The 16,077-nt window shown below is 32.5% G+C and overlaps 1 protein-coding gene across 2 annotated transcripts; it reads left to right on the forward strand.

The window, feature by feature from the left end:
* Positions 1-29: 29 nt before the first annotated feature.
* Positions 30-15,849, forward strand: LOC134276232 (alpha-mannosidase 2x-like). 2 transcript variants are annotated; one of them, XM_062758499.1, is made up of 9 exons: positions 30-134; positions 6,539-6,696; positions 6,997-7,146; positions 7,688-7,829; positions 13,470-13,641; positions 13,781-13,908; positions 14,349-14,522; positions 14,851-15,031; positions 15,644-15,849. In XM_062758499.1, the coding sequence occupies exons 2-9, from the start codon at positions 6,553-6,555 to the stop codon at positions 15,834-15,836; spliced, it is 1,284 nt and encodes a 427-aa protein (XP_062614483.1). In that variant the 5' UTR covers positions 30-134; positions 6,539-6,552; the 3' UTR covers positions 15,837-15,849. The 2 variants fall into 2 exon arrangements, with proteins under 2 accessions (XP_062614483.1, XP_062614484.1); XM_062758500.1 differs by lacking the exon at positions 30-134 and adding an exon at positions 3,739-3,795.
* Positions 15,850-16,077: the final 228 nt, after the last annotated feature.

Consider the following 16,077-nt stretch of genomic DNA (forward strand, 5'->3'; position numbering starts at 1 on the left):
TTTTATTTTATTGCGAAAGCGCCATCTTTGTTTTCCTCTTTCACAAGTTGTATTCCGATCCCGATAAGAAATGATGTACAGATTGAGTGAGTGACCAGCGACCTTTTTTCCCTCAAGCTTGAATTGTTTTGGATGTAAGTCTTTCCAGAAGTTTTGTGATGAGAATTCCATTCAATTAGACCTTTTTTTTTAAATTCCTGAATAAACTTTAAATCATTTCTTTTGATAAAACATTTTTAATCTTTATATCATGTCAACACGATTGCACGTCTACACTTGCTTAAACTTAAACAGGTCCAGTCCAAAGTCTATTTCTACCTTCGTAGCTATTAATAGCTACCTAGGTATTTAAAGCTACCCAAAGTAGCTAATTTTACCTACTTTTTGCTTTATTTGCATTTTGTGGCCAAATGCAGGAATGGCGCAACTTGGTGAGCACAAATTTTCTTGATACAGCCCATACCAAACCATTCTCACAATTTGCTCATGAGCAGCTCACGTGAGGACTAACCAGATTTCCTCACCTGAGTTTCTCACGTGAGTTTCATGTGCAATTTAACATGCAAATTAGGTGAAATGCTCACATTCTGCAGGGTTCTGCACATTAGCATTTTTTGCTCACGTGAGGAATCATTTTGCTCACCTAGAATATTTGCTCACATGAGGCTCATGAGTCTCATGAGACTCATGTGCAACAATTGCTCACTTGAACAAGCAACAATAGAACAAAATTCAGATTACAAACATTATATAATTATGTAATTTTAAAATGTGATTCATCAATTACATTTTAAATACTCTTGAGCAACATGTACATGTAAATAGATGCATGCATAATTATGTTCAGTGAACTTCATTTTTTAAACTTAAAATGAAATGAAAACTTTAATTAAATTATTATAATTATGTACAGTACACATCAATTAAAGTATTATTATCCAATAGTTCCATTTCCAGTAAATTAATATAGAACATCCAGTGTAAATGTCCAGTCAACATTTTTGACTGCACTAGTACTAGATGGATTAAAGTTGTCTTAAAGTTGTCTTGGAGGCTAAGTAGATGGAATTTATGAGTGGCATGCAGTCATACTTGGGTGTAAAATAATAATTAATCCAGTGGTCGTAAGAATCATAATCAATTCATCCTGTTCCATTCTTTTTCCTTGCATTTCCTTTAAATGAGTGCCAACATCAGAACTCCGTCATGTATGCAAGCTCAGCTAGGGTCCGTGATTAATCTGCAGATCCTTTGATTCCAACTTTTATCTGCATAAAATTTGAAGTTATAATTAGTATATTTTCAAGGTTTCGTTGGTCATGAAAAGCCAGTATATAGAAAAATCATATGCATCAATATTTAATTAGCAACTTAAATACATGTAATTCATAGAATACCGCACTGAGGCTGTCAATTGTACACTCTGACCTAATCTTTTCTTACCATATTTATAGTTCTTAGTTAAACTGTATAATTCCTGATAACATTCTGCGCATTAAATATATCAAAATTAAATGCACTGATAATTAACACACAAACATATTATTTTTTTTAATTAGTAATATCTGAAATGAGAGGGGGGATAATAAATTTCAGAGCACTTACCCTATTCTCAGATCAGCAAATTAATCTTTGAAATTTTCCTTCATTGTGGCTGCACCATGGTATATCTAATTGATCTTTAATCATCCCATGGACATACTGGATACATTTGTAACTTTTAAAGGCTGGCATCTAGTTCAGTATGGTGATGACATGTATTTCCAAAAGCATATTTCAGTTCTTCACTGTATTAATCCATATACTTCAGGCACGTAGCATCCGGGGGGGCCAGGGGGGGCCTGGCCTCCCCACTTTTTTCCCTAACATTACCTTTACTATAGAAAATGTCTATTGAAAAGATGGTTGGCCCCCCACTTTTTACCACAGTATATACAAAGCAAGAAATATAGGAAAAAAATGGAAGTGAAAGGAAGTTCGACTTGAAAAAAAAGTTGGCCACTACCCCCCCCCCCCCCCCCACATTTTGCACATGTGCATTTTGGTTAGTATTTTCCTCCCTAACAAAGACTAACAATCTGCACATGAGCAAAATCCAATTCTACCTAATTTGAATACAATTTTTACTTGATTCTCATGTGAGTCTCATGAGCTGCTTATGAGCATTTGTTAGAATGTTTGGTACGGGAGTCACTCTGATGATAAATATGACAAAAATTTGGCTAAAAATGATTACTTCGTATATTATCAATTTTGCGTAGAAACTAATGAAAAATTGCAAATTTAGAAAGTAATCATTTTTTGTCATATTCATCATTAGTTTGTCCGTATCAAAAAATATGGTTTTTACCATGTTGCGCCGTTTAGTCGTTAGGCCGCAAAATGCAGAAAATATATAAAGTAGGTAAAAATAGCTACTTTGGGTAGCTTTGAATACCTAGGTAGCTATTAATAGCTACGTAGGTAGAAATAGTCTTTGGACTGGACCTGTTAGAGTTACACTCAATGACTCATGCATGATTTGAGCTAATTTGAAATATTTTCGATTCAGTTACAACTCTAGTGTCCTGTGGATAATTGGATTCCGGAAATCCGAAAATTATTAACCACTTATACTCATCAAATCGACTGAATTTTTCAGTCACAACTCTAATGACACGACTGGATTCTAGAAATTATATACCAATGTAACAGGCTTGCATGGGGCTTGTCGAAGAACAAATAACTGCCTGTTGAGGGTTCTGACAAGACTTTTTTTACTAGATGTAATGGAATAATGGAAATAACCCTGCAATATTAACAATATAACAAGTGTAAATATTTAAGCATAAAAATACAATGATTGACATGGGAGATAATTCATTACACATATAGAATATACATATATTTCTCCGCAATTATAGCACAATCAATACTCATCATAAAACTTTACAATAATTATCATCATAATGTATTTCAACACTATATATTACTGAATAAGCATAAAACTATGTGCATACCATTCTATGGGAATAGGTGTGTTACACTGTATAACAGCAAGCAGCAATGCTGCAGATGTACCGGTATAACTCATACAATCTGAGTGGTCTGTAAATTAATTACACACAATATTACACACCAAATCATAAAAATATATAACCTTAAAAATATATAACAATGAGATCTTTCTATAACTCATACTTTAAAAATATCCTTCTCACTGATCTCATTTACTCAGGGAAAGTGCTTAGGAAATAGATCAAGAATGCAAAATTACTGATTGGACATTTAATTGAAATATAAGAATCATATTAATATTAGTAATAAATTGTTAACTTACCAGAAGGAGAAGAAAGTCAGTCTCTATGAAAAGGTCTGATTGTCAAAATGTCAGATCAACAGAAACACATCATAACTGACCAAACTCTGGACAAAGAATGTCCAGAAAACCAAGAACCTTCTGGAGGGAAAAACATGAACCAATCCCCAAGTAAAACACAAAGTAAAACACCAATGAAATTAAAAGAAACATCCAACATTAGGCCTGGATATAATTAATGATCTAAGGCCATTTCTACCTATATACATCTATTGACAGACCATGGGTGAATGCACACTAAATGCTTTAAACTGAATAATTATATTTTTCAACATGTGGCACATTTTAAATCAAATTAAATGTCATAAATCATAATTACCATACATGTGTATAATAAATACATGTATGCATAGAAGATTAATAAAATATGTATCTGCCACACCAACAAGTAAAAGAAATGCAACATCCTACCGTAGAGGAAAAAAATTACATATAAGGTATTTTTTTAATTTCAAAAAAGGACATCTTCAACTTTGCTTTGTCGGAAATTTACTAACCGTTAAATGACTTTCATCCAAAGTTTGAGCCTGGCTTAATGAAAATCAAACATTGCATGTTTAAAAAAATATTTGGTTATATTTTGAGTTTTCAAGAGTTTTTATCTGTTCATCAGAAGTTAATTGCAGCAACATTCTGGAAAAAAAGGTTATTTGTTTCCCAAAGTGATGCCAAGGCTTCTTCATGCCATGATGTGGAAACGACAGGTTGCTGTTATTTTCCCATGATTACTTTTTTTAAATTGTGCCCGGCTGTCCATCTGTCAGTCTGTCCGTCCATCACAAAAACTTTAACCTTGATCAAATATTTTTTAAATGAGAAGAGTGAAGGCTTTCATTTCATACACATAAATTACCCATGTGACAAGACCTTTCTAAATACACTATGATTTTTTACCTCATGACCTTGACCTTGAACTTTGACCTATTTTTCAAAACCTTTAACCTTCGTCATAAATTTTGAATGAGAAGAGATACGGCTTTCATATTAAAACTGTGTATTGCTAGTGACAAGATCTTTACATTGTATTAAAACACTGATTTTTTTTTACCCCATGACCTTGACCTTGAAGTTTAAATACTTTAAAAAATAAATATTACTTAAAATCAGGGACCTTTATACTAACGGGATAGGCAACTACAGCAAGTCTCGTGATATCTCGTAAGTCGCGGGATTTCGTAAGTCAACTTTAATTAATTATATCTCTAAAGCTATTGCATATCTGAGATCAAATCCTTTAATTATCTGTCAAAAAATCATTCAAGATTTGTTTTTAGCACGTATTATACTCGTTATCTTAGTAGAAATTGTGTTTTATGCAAAATCAGCACATGGCCCCATCAGCCATATTTCCGAGAAATCGCCAATTTCGGTGTTGTTTTTTTTATATTTAAATTATATTATAATTATGCTTTAAAATTCATTAATAAATCGATTCCAATGCATAAAAGGAATAAATGATAATAATCAGAAAACACCCTGTTTACTGGGAATAAACGTAAATTGAAAAATTTGTAGTGTCGTGCGTGATGTTTTGGGTAAATAAACATGGCGATGAAGGAGTTGCCTATCCCTTTAGTATATAGGTCCCTGTTAAAATTGACCAAAACTTTTGAATGAGAAGAGATAAGGCTTTCATATTACATATTACACATGTGCATTATCTGTGACAAGACCTTTATATACAATCTGATTTTTACATTGTGACCTTTACCTTGAAGTTAGTCCTTCTTTTCAAAAACTTTAACCTTGGTCATAACTTTTAAATGAGAAGAGATGTGGGTTTCATATTAAATCTGCTTATTGCCTGTGAGAAGACCTTTCTGAATATACTTTGATTTTTTACTCCCATTACCCTGACCTTGATGTTTGACCTACTTTTCAAAAATTTGAATTTTTTCTTATAACTTTTGATTGAGAAGACACAGGACTTTCATATTCGACAAATGCATTACCTGTGTCAAGATATTTCTGAGCATATTATGATATCTACCCCTTGACCTTCATGATTGACCTAATTTTTAAAATAATCAACTTTGGCTATAACTTCTGAATGACAAGGTCACTGGAAGAAAAATTTCATAATTCATGTCCGGTCCATAACTTTCTTATGGATAAACTTGGTAAGTTCCTATTTTACACAAAGAAATCTCATGACCTACATGTAAGGATGTTTCATGACCTTGACCCAAGGTCATCTGTGCAAGTTCAAGGTCACTTAAAGAAAAATTTCATAATTCATGTTTGGTACATATCTTTATTATGGAAAAACTTGAATCTACTACTTTACACAAAGATGGCTTATGACCTGAGGGTGTGTTATGACCTTGAGGCAAGGTCATTTAAGTTCAAAGTCACTGAAAGAAAAATTTCATAATGTCTGGTCCATAATTTTTCTTATGGATAAACTTGGTAAGTTCCTGTTTTATACAAAGATTGCTTATGTCTTGAAGGTGTGTCATGACCTTGACCCAAGGTCATTTGTGCAAGTTTAAGGTCACTTAAAGAAAAAAGTTCATAATTTGTGCCTGGTCTACACCTTTCTTATGGATAAACTTGGAGGGTACCTCATATACACAAAGATTGCTTATGACCTGAGGGTGTGTCATGAGTTTTACCCAAGGTCACTTAAAGAAAAAAATTCATAATTCATGTCTGGTCATGTCATAATTCATGTTTGTCTTATGGATAAATGTGATGTGTTACCATTTTGCACAAAGATTGCTTATGACCTGAGGTTGTGTCATGACTTTGAACCAAGGTCATTAATGCAAGTTCAAAGGCAGAAAAAGTTCACAATTCATGTCTGGTCTGTATCTTTTGTCTTAATTTTTTTTTATTAGGCTGCACCTTCGTTTCTTTCAAAACAAATTTAATGCGCAATTACATTTGCACTATAAATGTTTTGGCATTTCTCTCTTATCTTAGTTCCATAAAATATTCATGATTTGGCACCTCTGAAAAACCCAGCAGAGGGTATTTTGCCCCTTTTGAACAGTTCTAGTTTGCTTCTCTCATTGAGAAGCACCAATCAAATTGAAGCTCTCTCGAGTAGATAGATGATGTAAACAGAAAGGAATCACATTATAGGCATTGTAATATCAAAATAATCATAGCATAGTGCCTTCTTGGGTGCTTCCTATACAGTAGATTCTGACTGATCTGATTTATATTTTCTTTTAGTGAGACCATGAAGAATGAAGGGAGCTTGGAAAAGGAAAACTCTCAAAATTCTAGCACTTTTGACTTGTGTGTACATTCTTTTTATGTTTTTGATGCAAATGCAGCTGCATTTACAGCAAGGGAATGTTGATTTTCTCACTGAAGACCAGGATCATGTGGTACATGTATATATATTTACTTATTATAACATTCACTTGATACGAAAGGTTGTATCACGTCGAGTTGACAGGCTGGATCATCAGAACAAATGAGACACGAAATGCTGGGTCTATCCGGGTTTTTCAAGTTTATAATTAGAAAGTCCAGATCTTTCCACATTTATACACTTTGACTCGTGATGCCATATGAACCAATGACAAATCTCATTACAATGCATGAATTCAAATAATATTAAGTACAGTGTATAATCATCATTGTTTAAGCCGCATTGTTTAGGATTTTAAAATTTTCCATTGCAGAATAATTTTATTTCACCCAAGCCTGACACTTGTTACCAAGGACCCACAGTGTCATTTGATTCCAGAAAAACAGCTGACTTCCCTCTACAAGCCTCAAACTCAGGGACTACAGAAATATGCAGTATACCACAAAACACTGCTGATGTAAAGGTGGGAATGTTTTATTATTACAGGAAATGTATCTAGTAAGTTGAATATTGTACTTTGAAGGTGTCTAAATCATTATGCTGATCTTAAAAAACAGTAATAACTGTTTTATTATATGATTATCTATTTTTGGTCCAATGTAGAATAAATAATTCATTATATTGACCTGGAAAGTCACATGCAGGTCAATATGATATATTTTTCTAACATTGTCAAATCTCAGCCAATCAGAAAGATAGGAATTACTCAATCATATACTGGTAATAATTGAATATATTTGAATGCTCCTAATGAATATTTTTGTGTGAATTATTGACACTTTTTATTTTGGAATCTCAAAACACATATATCATTTCTTACCAAGCTTAATAATTGTGAAATTGGAGCTTTTATTACAATGGCCAAAAATGCTTGGATTCTGTATTATGATGTAAAAATTCTGTTTTAAAAAATTGACTTTATGTTTATACATCGCTGAACAGAACATGATGTGCAACAGTATAATATGGAAAAATGAATAAAAGATTTCTTAATTACACAACAGATGGAGGCATTATGGCACACATTGGATGTATCTTACCCCTTGGCTTTGTCTGTCAGTGGTTGGCTTGATGTTATTCGTGTACATATGTGGACGACCAAACCTTTGAAAGTCATCATTGTGCCCCACTCCCACCAGGATCCAGGTAAATCCATTTAAAATTATCACTGCCCCACCATATCCAGTTAAAACCTCTTAGAGTCCTCAATGTGCCCCACACCCACCAGGATCCAGTTAAAATGTCTAAGAGTTCTTGTGTCCCACTCCTACCGGATCCAGTTAAAACCTCTTAGAGTCCTCATTGTGCCCCACTCCTACCCGGATCCAGTTAAAACCTCTTAGAGTCCTCATTGTGCCCCACTCCTACCCGGATCCAGTTAAAACCTCTTAGAGTCCTCATTGTGCCCCATTCTTACCCGGATCCAGTTAAAACCTCTTAGAGTCCTCATTGTGCCCCATTCTTACCCGGATCCAGTTAAAACCTCTTAGAGTCCTCATTGTGTCCCACTCCCACCAGGATCCAGGTAAATCCATTTAAAATAATCACTGCCCCACCATATCCAGTTAAAACCTCTTAGAGTCCTCATTGTGCCCCATTCCTAACGGATCCAGTTAAAACCTCCTAGAGTCCTCACTGTGTCCCACTCCTACTGGATCCACTGACAGGTAAAACCTCAAAGAGTTCTAATTGCTCCACACTCTCCAGGATTCAGGTAAATCCTCTGAAAGGTAAAACCTCTTAGAGAAGCATTAAAAGAGGATTTCATCATGCTAGACCATGTTACCAGTATGAATGCGCAGCTCCTGAGAGCCTTAAAAGCAGAGAACAGACAACATCTTGTTGACAGTGCCTGGTATTTTAATGGCCACATATTTGCGCTGGATATGAAAGGAGATCGACACAGAATTGATGTTACGGACAATATTGACAAAATATTTAGAGCTTAACTTTTTTTCGCTAAAAATTGAAATGTTTGATTGTCTACAATAAGTAAAACTAGCAGGAGGAGCCGATACAGGTGGGACATTGACTTCAAGGCGAGGTATGCCTATTGAATGGTTGACTTTTGTGAATGTAAGTATGTGTAGAATGTGTGTGTATGTATTGTTTTTGAGCTTTAGTGCACCTTTTCTTATGTTCTGTTTAATAAGAATGAAAAATTTTCATGACATTTGATGTGACAACTAAAATGACCAACAAAGTAGAAATGTTAGGTATATTGAGTATGAATGTAAGAGGTTTCTCTTCTAACAGCCAAAAACGTAGAGATGTGTTTAATTGGGTTAGAAGTAAAAATATATCTACTGTTTGTTTACAAGAAACACATAGTACTCATGAGACTTCAAGGTTATGGGAATCAGAGTGGGGTTACAAATCCTATTTCAGTAGTTATACAAGCAGCTCAGCTGGAGTTGCAATACTTTTCAAAAATAACTTTGAATTAGATATCCATTCAGTTAAATGCGACTCTTCTGGTAGATATATCATAATGGATATATCAGCAAATAATTTGAGATTTACTTTGGTAAATTTGTATGGTCCAAATAATGATAATCCAGAATTTTTTCAAAATATTTATGAAGAAATTACAAAATTAGAAAACATGTCAATCCTCATGTGTGGGGATTGGAATGTGGTCCAAAATAAAGAACTTGACACTTTCAATGTTAAAACTCTTAATAATCCAAAGGCAAATGAAGTAATAAAGAATATAAAAAGTGAACTTGAAATTTATGATCCATGGAGAATCTGGAATGAAGAAGTTAGGCAGTATACATGGAGAAGATCAAATCCAGTTATTCAAAGTAGAATTGATTATTTTCTTGTTTCTGATTGTATTTTTAGTAGAGTATTAGATACCAAAATAATCCCAGGGTATAGAACAGATCATTCAGCAATTGTACTAAAATTCAAAACAAATGACAGTAATAGAGGAAGAGGTTACTGGAAATTTAATTGTCAATTATTACATGAAAAGGAGTTTATAGAAAAAGTAAAGCAATGTATTTCAGAAACAATTAAAGAATATATTATATCAGGAGATATTGAGCAAAGGGAGAGTATTCAATTTAGTATAACTAATCAATTTTTCTGGGAAGTCTTGAAAATGAAAATCAGATCCTTAACAATAGAATATTCTTCCATAAGGTCCAAAAAACAAAAACTATACAGGAAAAAATTAGAAAAAGAAATCTTAGATTTGGAAGAAAAAGTCAATATTTCAGGAAAAGAAGAAGATATTTTGACACTTGAAGAAAAAAAACAAACTTTACAAAATTCTAGGTCGAACTATATAGAGGGTTTAATGTTACGCTCAAAAGCTACTTGGTATGAAATGGGTGAAAAAAATTCTGAATACTTTTGTAAATTAGAAAGAAGAAATTATGTAAATAAAACAATATCTGAATTAATAGACTCAGATGGTAATCATATTGCAGACCAGTCTGCCATTCTGGATGAACAAAGGTCTTTTTTCTCAAACTTGTACAAAAGTAAAAAGGATAATAATAATAATGAAACATTTTTGTGTGAAAATATCTTTTTACAACATAATGTCAAATTATCTGATGAACAAAGTGACAACTGTGAAGGTTTTTTGAAACTACAAGAATGCACAACATCATTAAAAAATATGAAAAACAAAAAATCCCCAGGGTCAGATGGGTTTACAGTGGAATTTTACAAATTTTTCTGGAAAGATATAGGTATTTTTGTTATGAAATCTTTAAATGAAGGGTATATAACTGGAAAACTTTCACAATTTCAATCTCAGGGGGTAATTACATGCATTCCAAAAGAGGAAAAGGATAGAAGATATATGAAAAATTGGAGACCTATTTCATTGTTAAATGTAGATTACAAAATTGGTTCTAGTACCATAGCAAATCGCATTAAGAATGTGTTGTCCAGTATTATAAGTGATACCCAAAAAGGTTTTATAAAAGGGCGTTTCATAGGTGAAAACACCAGGTTTTTATATGACTTAATAGATTACCTTAAAGATAAAAAACAATTTGGTTTGCTCCTTTTATTAGATTTTGAAAAAGCTTTTGATTCTTTAGAATGGGATTTTATTGTTAAAGCATTAAAGTCTTTTAATTTTGGAGATTCATTAGTTAAATGGTTTAAAACCTTTTACTCAACCAGCACAAGCTGCGTGATAAATAATGGAAACTTATCCTCCTTTTTTAATCTTGAACGTGGATGTAGACAGGGAGACCCTTTGGCACCATACATTTTTATCATTACTGTAGAACTACTTGCAATCTCACTGAAGAATAATGAAAACATAAAAGGTATATCGATTAATGGGAAAGAAAATAAACTAGGACAATATGCAGATGACTCTTTTTTAACATTAGATGGAAGTGAAAAGTCTTTGAGGGAATCAATGAAAATAATTGAAAAATTTGGAAAAGCTTCTGGTTTAAAGCTTAATATTTCAAAATCTCAAGCAGTATGGTTGGGAAGCAAGGCAGGATCAAAACAAACTCTATGTGATGACTTAAAAATTAATTGGAGTGCTGATACCTTTAAGCTCTTAGGAATAATTTTCACAAAAAACTTAGAAAATATTGTGTCTGTCAATTATCGACCCAAAATAAACTCTATCAAAAAATTGCTTGCATCATGGGCGAAAAGAGATTTGACCCCAATAGGAAAGATTACAGTCATTAAAACCCTAGTTATTCCAAAATTTTTACACCTATTCTCAGCTCTTCCAAATCCATCAAAGGAATTACTTAATGAGATCAATAAAATTTTATTTCAATTTATTTGGGCGTACAAGGTGGAAAAAGTAAAAAGAAATACATTGATAGGAAAAATTGAAGAAGGTGGACTAAACATGATCCATTTATCCTCCTTCATTTCATATATAAAACTTAAATGGGTCAAGAGAGTCCTTACAGACAACAGTGGAGCATGGCAGCAATTATTATCCTGTACTTTTAATCAAAAAGATTTTAACTTTGTTTTTTATTTAACCAAAGAAAAACTCTCAGAATTTTTGAATCATATAGGTAATGATTTTTGGAAAGATGTTATAAAAGCTCTTATAATTGTTAAAAAAGATTGTTTGAGTGCTACAGATTATTTATATACTGATATTAGAAATTTTGTTGATATCAAAAAATGGAGTTTTTACAAGACTTGGGTAGAAAAAGGTTTTAAAGTATTGAAAGACTTGTTGTCAGATGATGGAAAATTTAGGTGTTTTAATGATGTTAAAAAAATAGTTGGTACAAATAATTTTTTAAGCTATTTTAACATTGTATCAAGAGTACCAGCAAGAGTCAAAAGGGAAGTAACTGTTTATATGACAGAAAGAGGCAATCAATTTGCAGCACCAGAGAAATGTGTTATACAAAAAATGATGTCTGTGACAAGTATAAAATTTCTGTATAAAATTATAAAAGATAAGAATTTTGTGGCACCAGAATCCAAAAAGTTAAAATGGGAGATTTATTTAAATGAACCTATAACAGAAAAACATTGGGAATTTTTCCTTCAGAATGCTTCAATTTGTACAAAGGACACCAAAATAATTTACTTTCAATATAGAATTCTTATGGGCTTCCTTGCCACAAATTCTTTTCTTCACAAGATAAAAATTGCTGAAAACAATTTTTGTTCTTTCTGTAAAACAGATCCAGAAACATTGATTCATCTTTTTTATGATTGTAGACATGTAACTATTTTTTGGAAAGATTTTGAAAATTGGTATCAAGCATTTGAAAATGATTATGTAATTTCAAAACAAAAGGTGATGCTGGGTAATGTTGAAGGAAGTTTTTTAGAAAATTTTCTCATCTTGTTAGGAAAAAAGTCTTTGTATTACTAAAGAACTCAATGTACTATACCAAAATTTACAGAAGCTGTTAACATTTTTAAGTATTACAGGAAAATTGAAAAATATTGCGAGAACAATTTTCATTGTAGAACTAAAATGTATAGTAAATGGACAATGTTTGATTTGATTTGTCATACATAATTTCAATTATCACTTAAGGTGTAATTATGAAAGCTTGTATTTTGGGAAAGGTGCACAGAGTGCGTGTGGTGTGTGAGGGTGTATTTGTGTGTGTATTTTGTTTCTTTTGTAAGTATGAAAATATTCAAAAATAAAGCATTATAAAAAAAAAAAAAAAAAAAAAAAAAAAAAACCTCTTAGAGTCAACATTGTAGTCTCCCATTATAGATCCAGGCAAATCTTCTAGAAGTCCTCATTGTGTCCCATTCCCACCAGGATCTAGGTAAATCACAAAATCTGGATGCATTTACTTCCCATAGAATGCTCAGTGTATCAAAAGATGTACATGTGAAGAATTTCATTATTTTGTAAAATTAAGAAAAAATACATACAGTGTATTTTATGCACTCAAATTGGAAGATTCGGGAGCATATGATTTTTGGCTTATCTGTCTGCAGAAACTTTAAACCTGGCCATAACCTTTAAGTGGTTGTTGCTATGGCTTTCATACTTCATGTGTTTAACTTGTGACAAGACCTTCATTAAGATCTCAACATTAAGATGATCTTTAAGTTCGACCTACTTTTGGACATGTATATCACGTTTATTCCTTTGATCTTTTGACCTTGGAGTTTGAACTACTTTTGAAAAACTTCAGCCTATCCCACATTGTTTGGATTGAGATGCTTTAACATTTATATTCACAAGTTTAAAAAATCAGTTTTGATTAGTTTTTCTTTCATACTATTTACATAAAATATATATTCAAAGTTGTATGCAATTGGCAGTTTTCTGCTTGGTTAATATTTTAGGCTGGCTGTACACCTTTGAGGAGTATTTTGCCTCCTATGCCAACAGGACCCTTAGCTTAATAACAGATCAGCTCACAAGAAACAGTGCGTGGAGATTTGTTTGGTCAGAAGTGTGCTGGTTGGAAAGATGGTGGGAAAATGCCTCTCAAAAACAGAAAAATGACATGAAAAGGTTTATTATTTATAGGATTATACATGTATTTCAGTTCTATAGACAGTTTTATTTTTTATAAGTAGCATTTGAAAAAATTGAGCCATTAGATGTTGACAAATAAGATATGTAACAATGATGGTTTCCTTTTGTCCTACAGGCTGATTACGAATGGTCAGTTTGAGATCCTCTCTGGTGGTTGGGTCATGCCAGATGAGGCGGTGGTCCATTACAGCGCCATGTTAAATCAGCTGATTGATGGCCATCAGTGGCTGCTAACTAACATTGGTAAGACCTCCAACTGTACTGTCATGGCCAACAGAACTAGTGTAGAAATCATAGACAAGGATAATTAATGGTGATATGAATTGTGAATAGGAAAAGAAGTTAACATAATAAAATAATTGTTCAAAGAAGTTATATCTGATTTTCAGTGTAATATATAAATTCATCATAGAACATGGTAATGGATATCCTATTTCAGACTTTTTGAAAATGGTCTAAAATATTTGACACATGCAGTAGTACACTGAGGATGTACATTGTAAATTAATTAAAGGAGATTTGAATTCCATTGTAAAATGTATGGCAATAGATATAAATGTACTGAAGTTTGACTGGGCATCTGTAAGACTCGCATGTAGCCTTCAAGGATCAGTGCTGAACTTAAAAATTGTTTTTTTTTTTTTCTTTTTTTTACAAGATTGCATATTTATTATCTTTGTTAGGAACTGTACCAAATATCAGCTGGTCTATTGACCCTTTTGGACATTCTCCAACCATGGCTTATTTACAGAGAAGAAGTGGAATCAAGGCAATGGTGATCCAAAGAATTCATTTTGGAATCAAGAGATTTTTGGCCAAAAATCAGATGTTAGAGTTCCAGTGGACACAGATGTGGGGTAAAGTTTTTTTTTCTTCATATAAATCAGGATTCCTTCATAGTTTTCTGGCCTTATGTGAAAACTTACTATTTAATATAGATATGTTCTATAAATTTGAAACATTAGAAGCATTTCATTTTCATGTAGTTTGTACAGTTTAGATTAGATACCGGTATGTTCCATAAATTTGAAACTTGAGTAGCATTTTATTTTCATGTAGTTTGTACTGTTTAAGATAAATATGTACTATAAATTTTTAAACTTTGGTAGTATTTCATTTTTGTGTAGTTTGTTAGAAAGTTGTGATGGTAACTTATTTAATCAGCTACAACATTATTTTGTATAGGTAGGGACTCTTCTACAGGCATAATGACCCATGTGTTGCCCTTCCTCTCCTATGCCATTTCTTATTCCTGTGGTCCAGATTCACATGTTTGCTGCAAGTTTGACTTTAGTCACAAAAAGTGCTATCAAGGCGGAAAGCGAAAACCAAGTCTTGAAATTGATGATAGTAATGTTAAAGAATTGTGAGTTAATTTCATTTTTTGTTTAAGTTTTTTTTGTTTCATTTGATTTGCACTTTATGGTTTAATATATTATTATAAAGAAAAAAAGATGTGCTTGTGAAACACTATTGGCTATTTTTAGCATATAGGTCATAGTCCCATTTGAAAGAAATGAACTAGTGGAGAATGCATACCATATAAGAAGTCTCTTTCTCCTATGGTTCAAAAGTTAAGGCAAGGGTTGGAAAATGCTATTTTTAGCATATAAGTCATGGTCAAGGTCACAAGGTCATTGACTTTGGTGTCATTTGAAAGATCCTAATTAGTGGAGTATGCATACTAAATAAGAAGTTTCTATCTCTCGTGATTCAAAAGTTATGGCAAAGGTTAAGGTTGATAACAGACAGAAAGACACACAGATAAACAGACAAACATACAAATAGACAGACAGAACAAAAACAATATGTGCCCCTGATCTATCGATCCGGGCACATAAAAATGGTTAAGAAATTGACAGAGAAGAAAAATACACATGAACTGACCTACTTATAAAGTTAAAATAAACCAATGGTATTGAATTATTATTTTTTTCTTTTATGTGCACATGAATTGATATGTCTATTTTTATGTTAGGGCATGGTTACTATGGGAACAGTTCCAGAAGAAGGCCGAATTATTCCGTGAGAATGTTCTCTTGGTGCCACATGGAGATGACTTTCGATACAGCAACCTGAAAGAATGGGAACAGCAGTTTGGGAACCTCCAGAAGTTAATAGCTTACATAAACGGCAATCCTGAAATGAACACTGAGGTTATTCTCTTGTAGTCATGAAGTTCTTGTCACAGTATATTACTGTCATAGCAGAAAAAATGTTTTTAAAGAAAATTTGTCATTTCAGTTCTTTTTTATCCATGTATGCAATTAAATTATTAGTTCATTTTGAAAATAAAAATGGGTGAAAATTATAAATTTCACTTGGAAATTTTATGAAAAACTGCTCTATGCTTATTTTATTCTGCACGCAAAATAAGTCTTAACAATGGAGTATTGTGTCTTTATTGATAAA

The sequence above is a fragment of the Saccostrea cucullata genome, unplaced genomic scaffold (assembly GCF_032062105.1).
Source record: "Saccostrea cucullata isolate Sc308-1 unplaced genomic scaffold, CSIRO_AGI_Scuc_v1 ctg7059, whole genome shotgun sequence".
In the NCBI taxonomy this organism is placed as follows: Eukaryota; Metazoa; Mollusca; class Bivalvia; order Ostreida; family Ostreidae; genus Saccostrea; species Saccostrea cuccullata.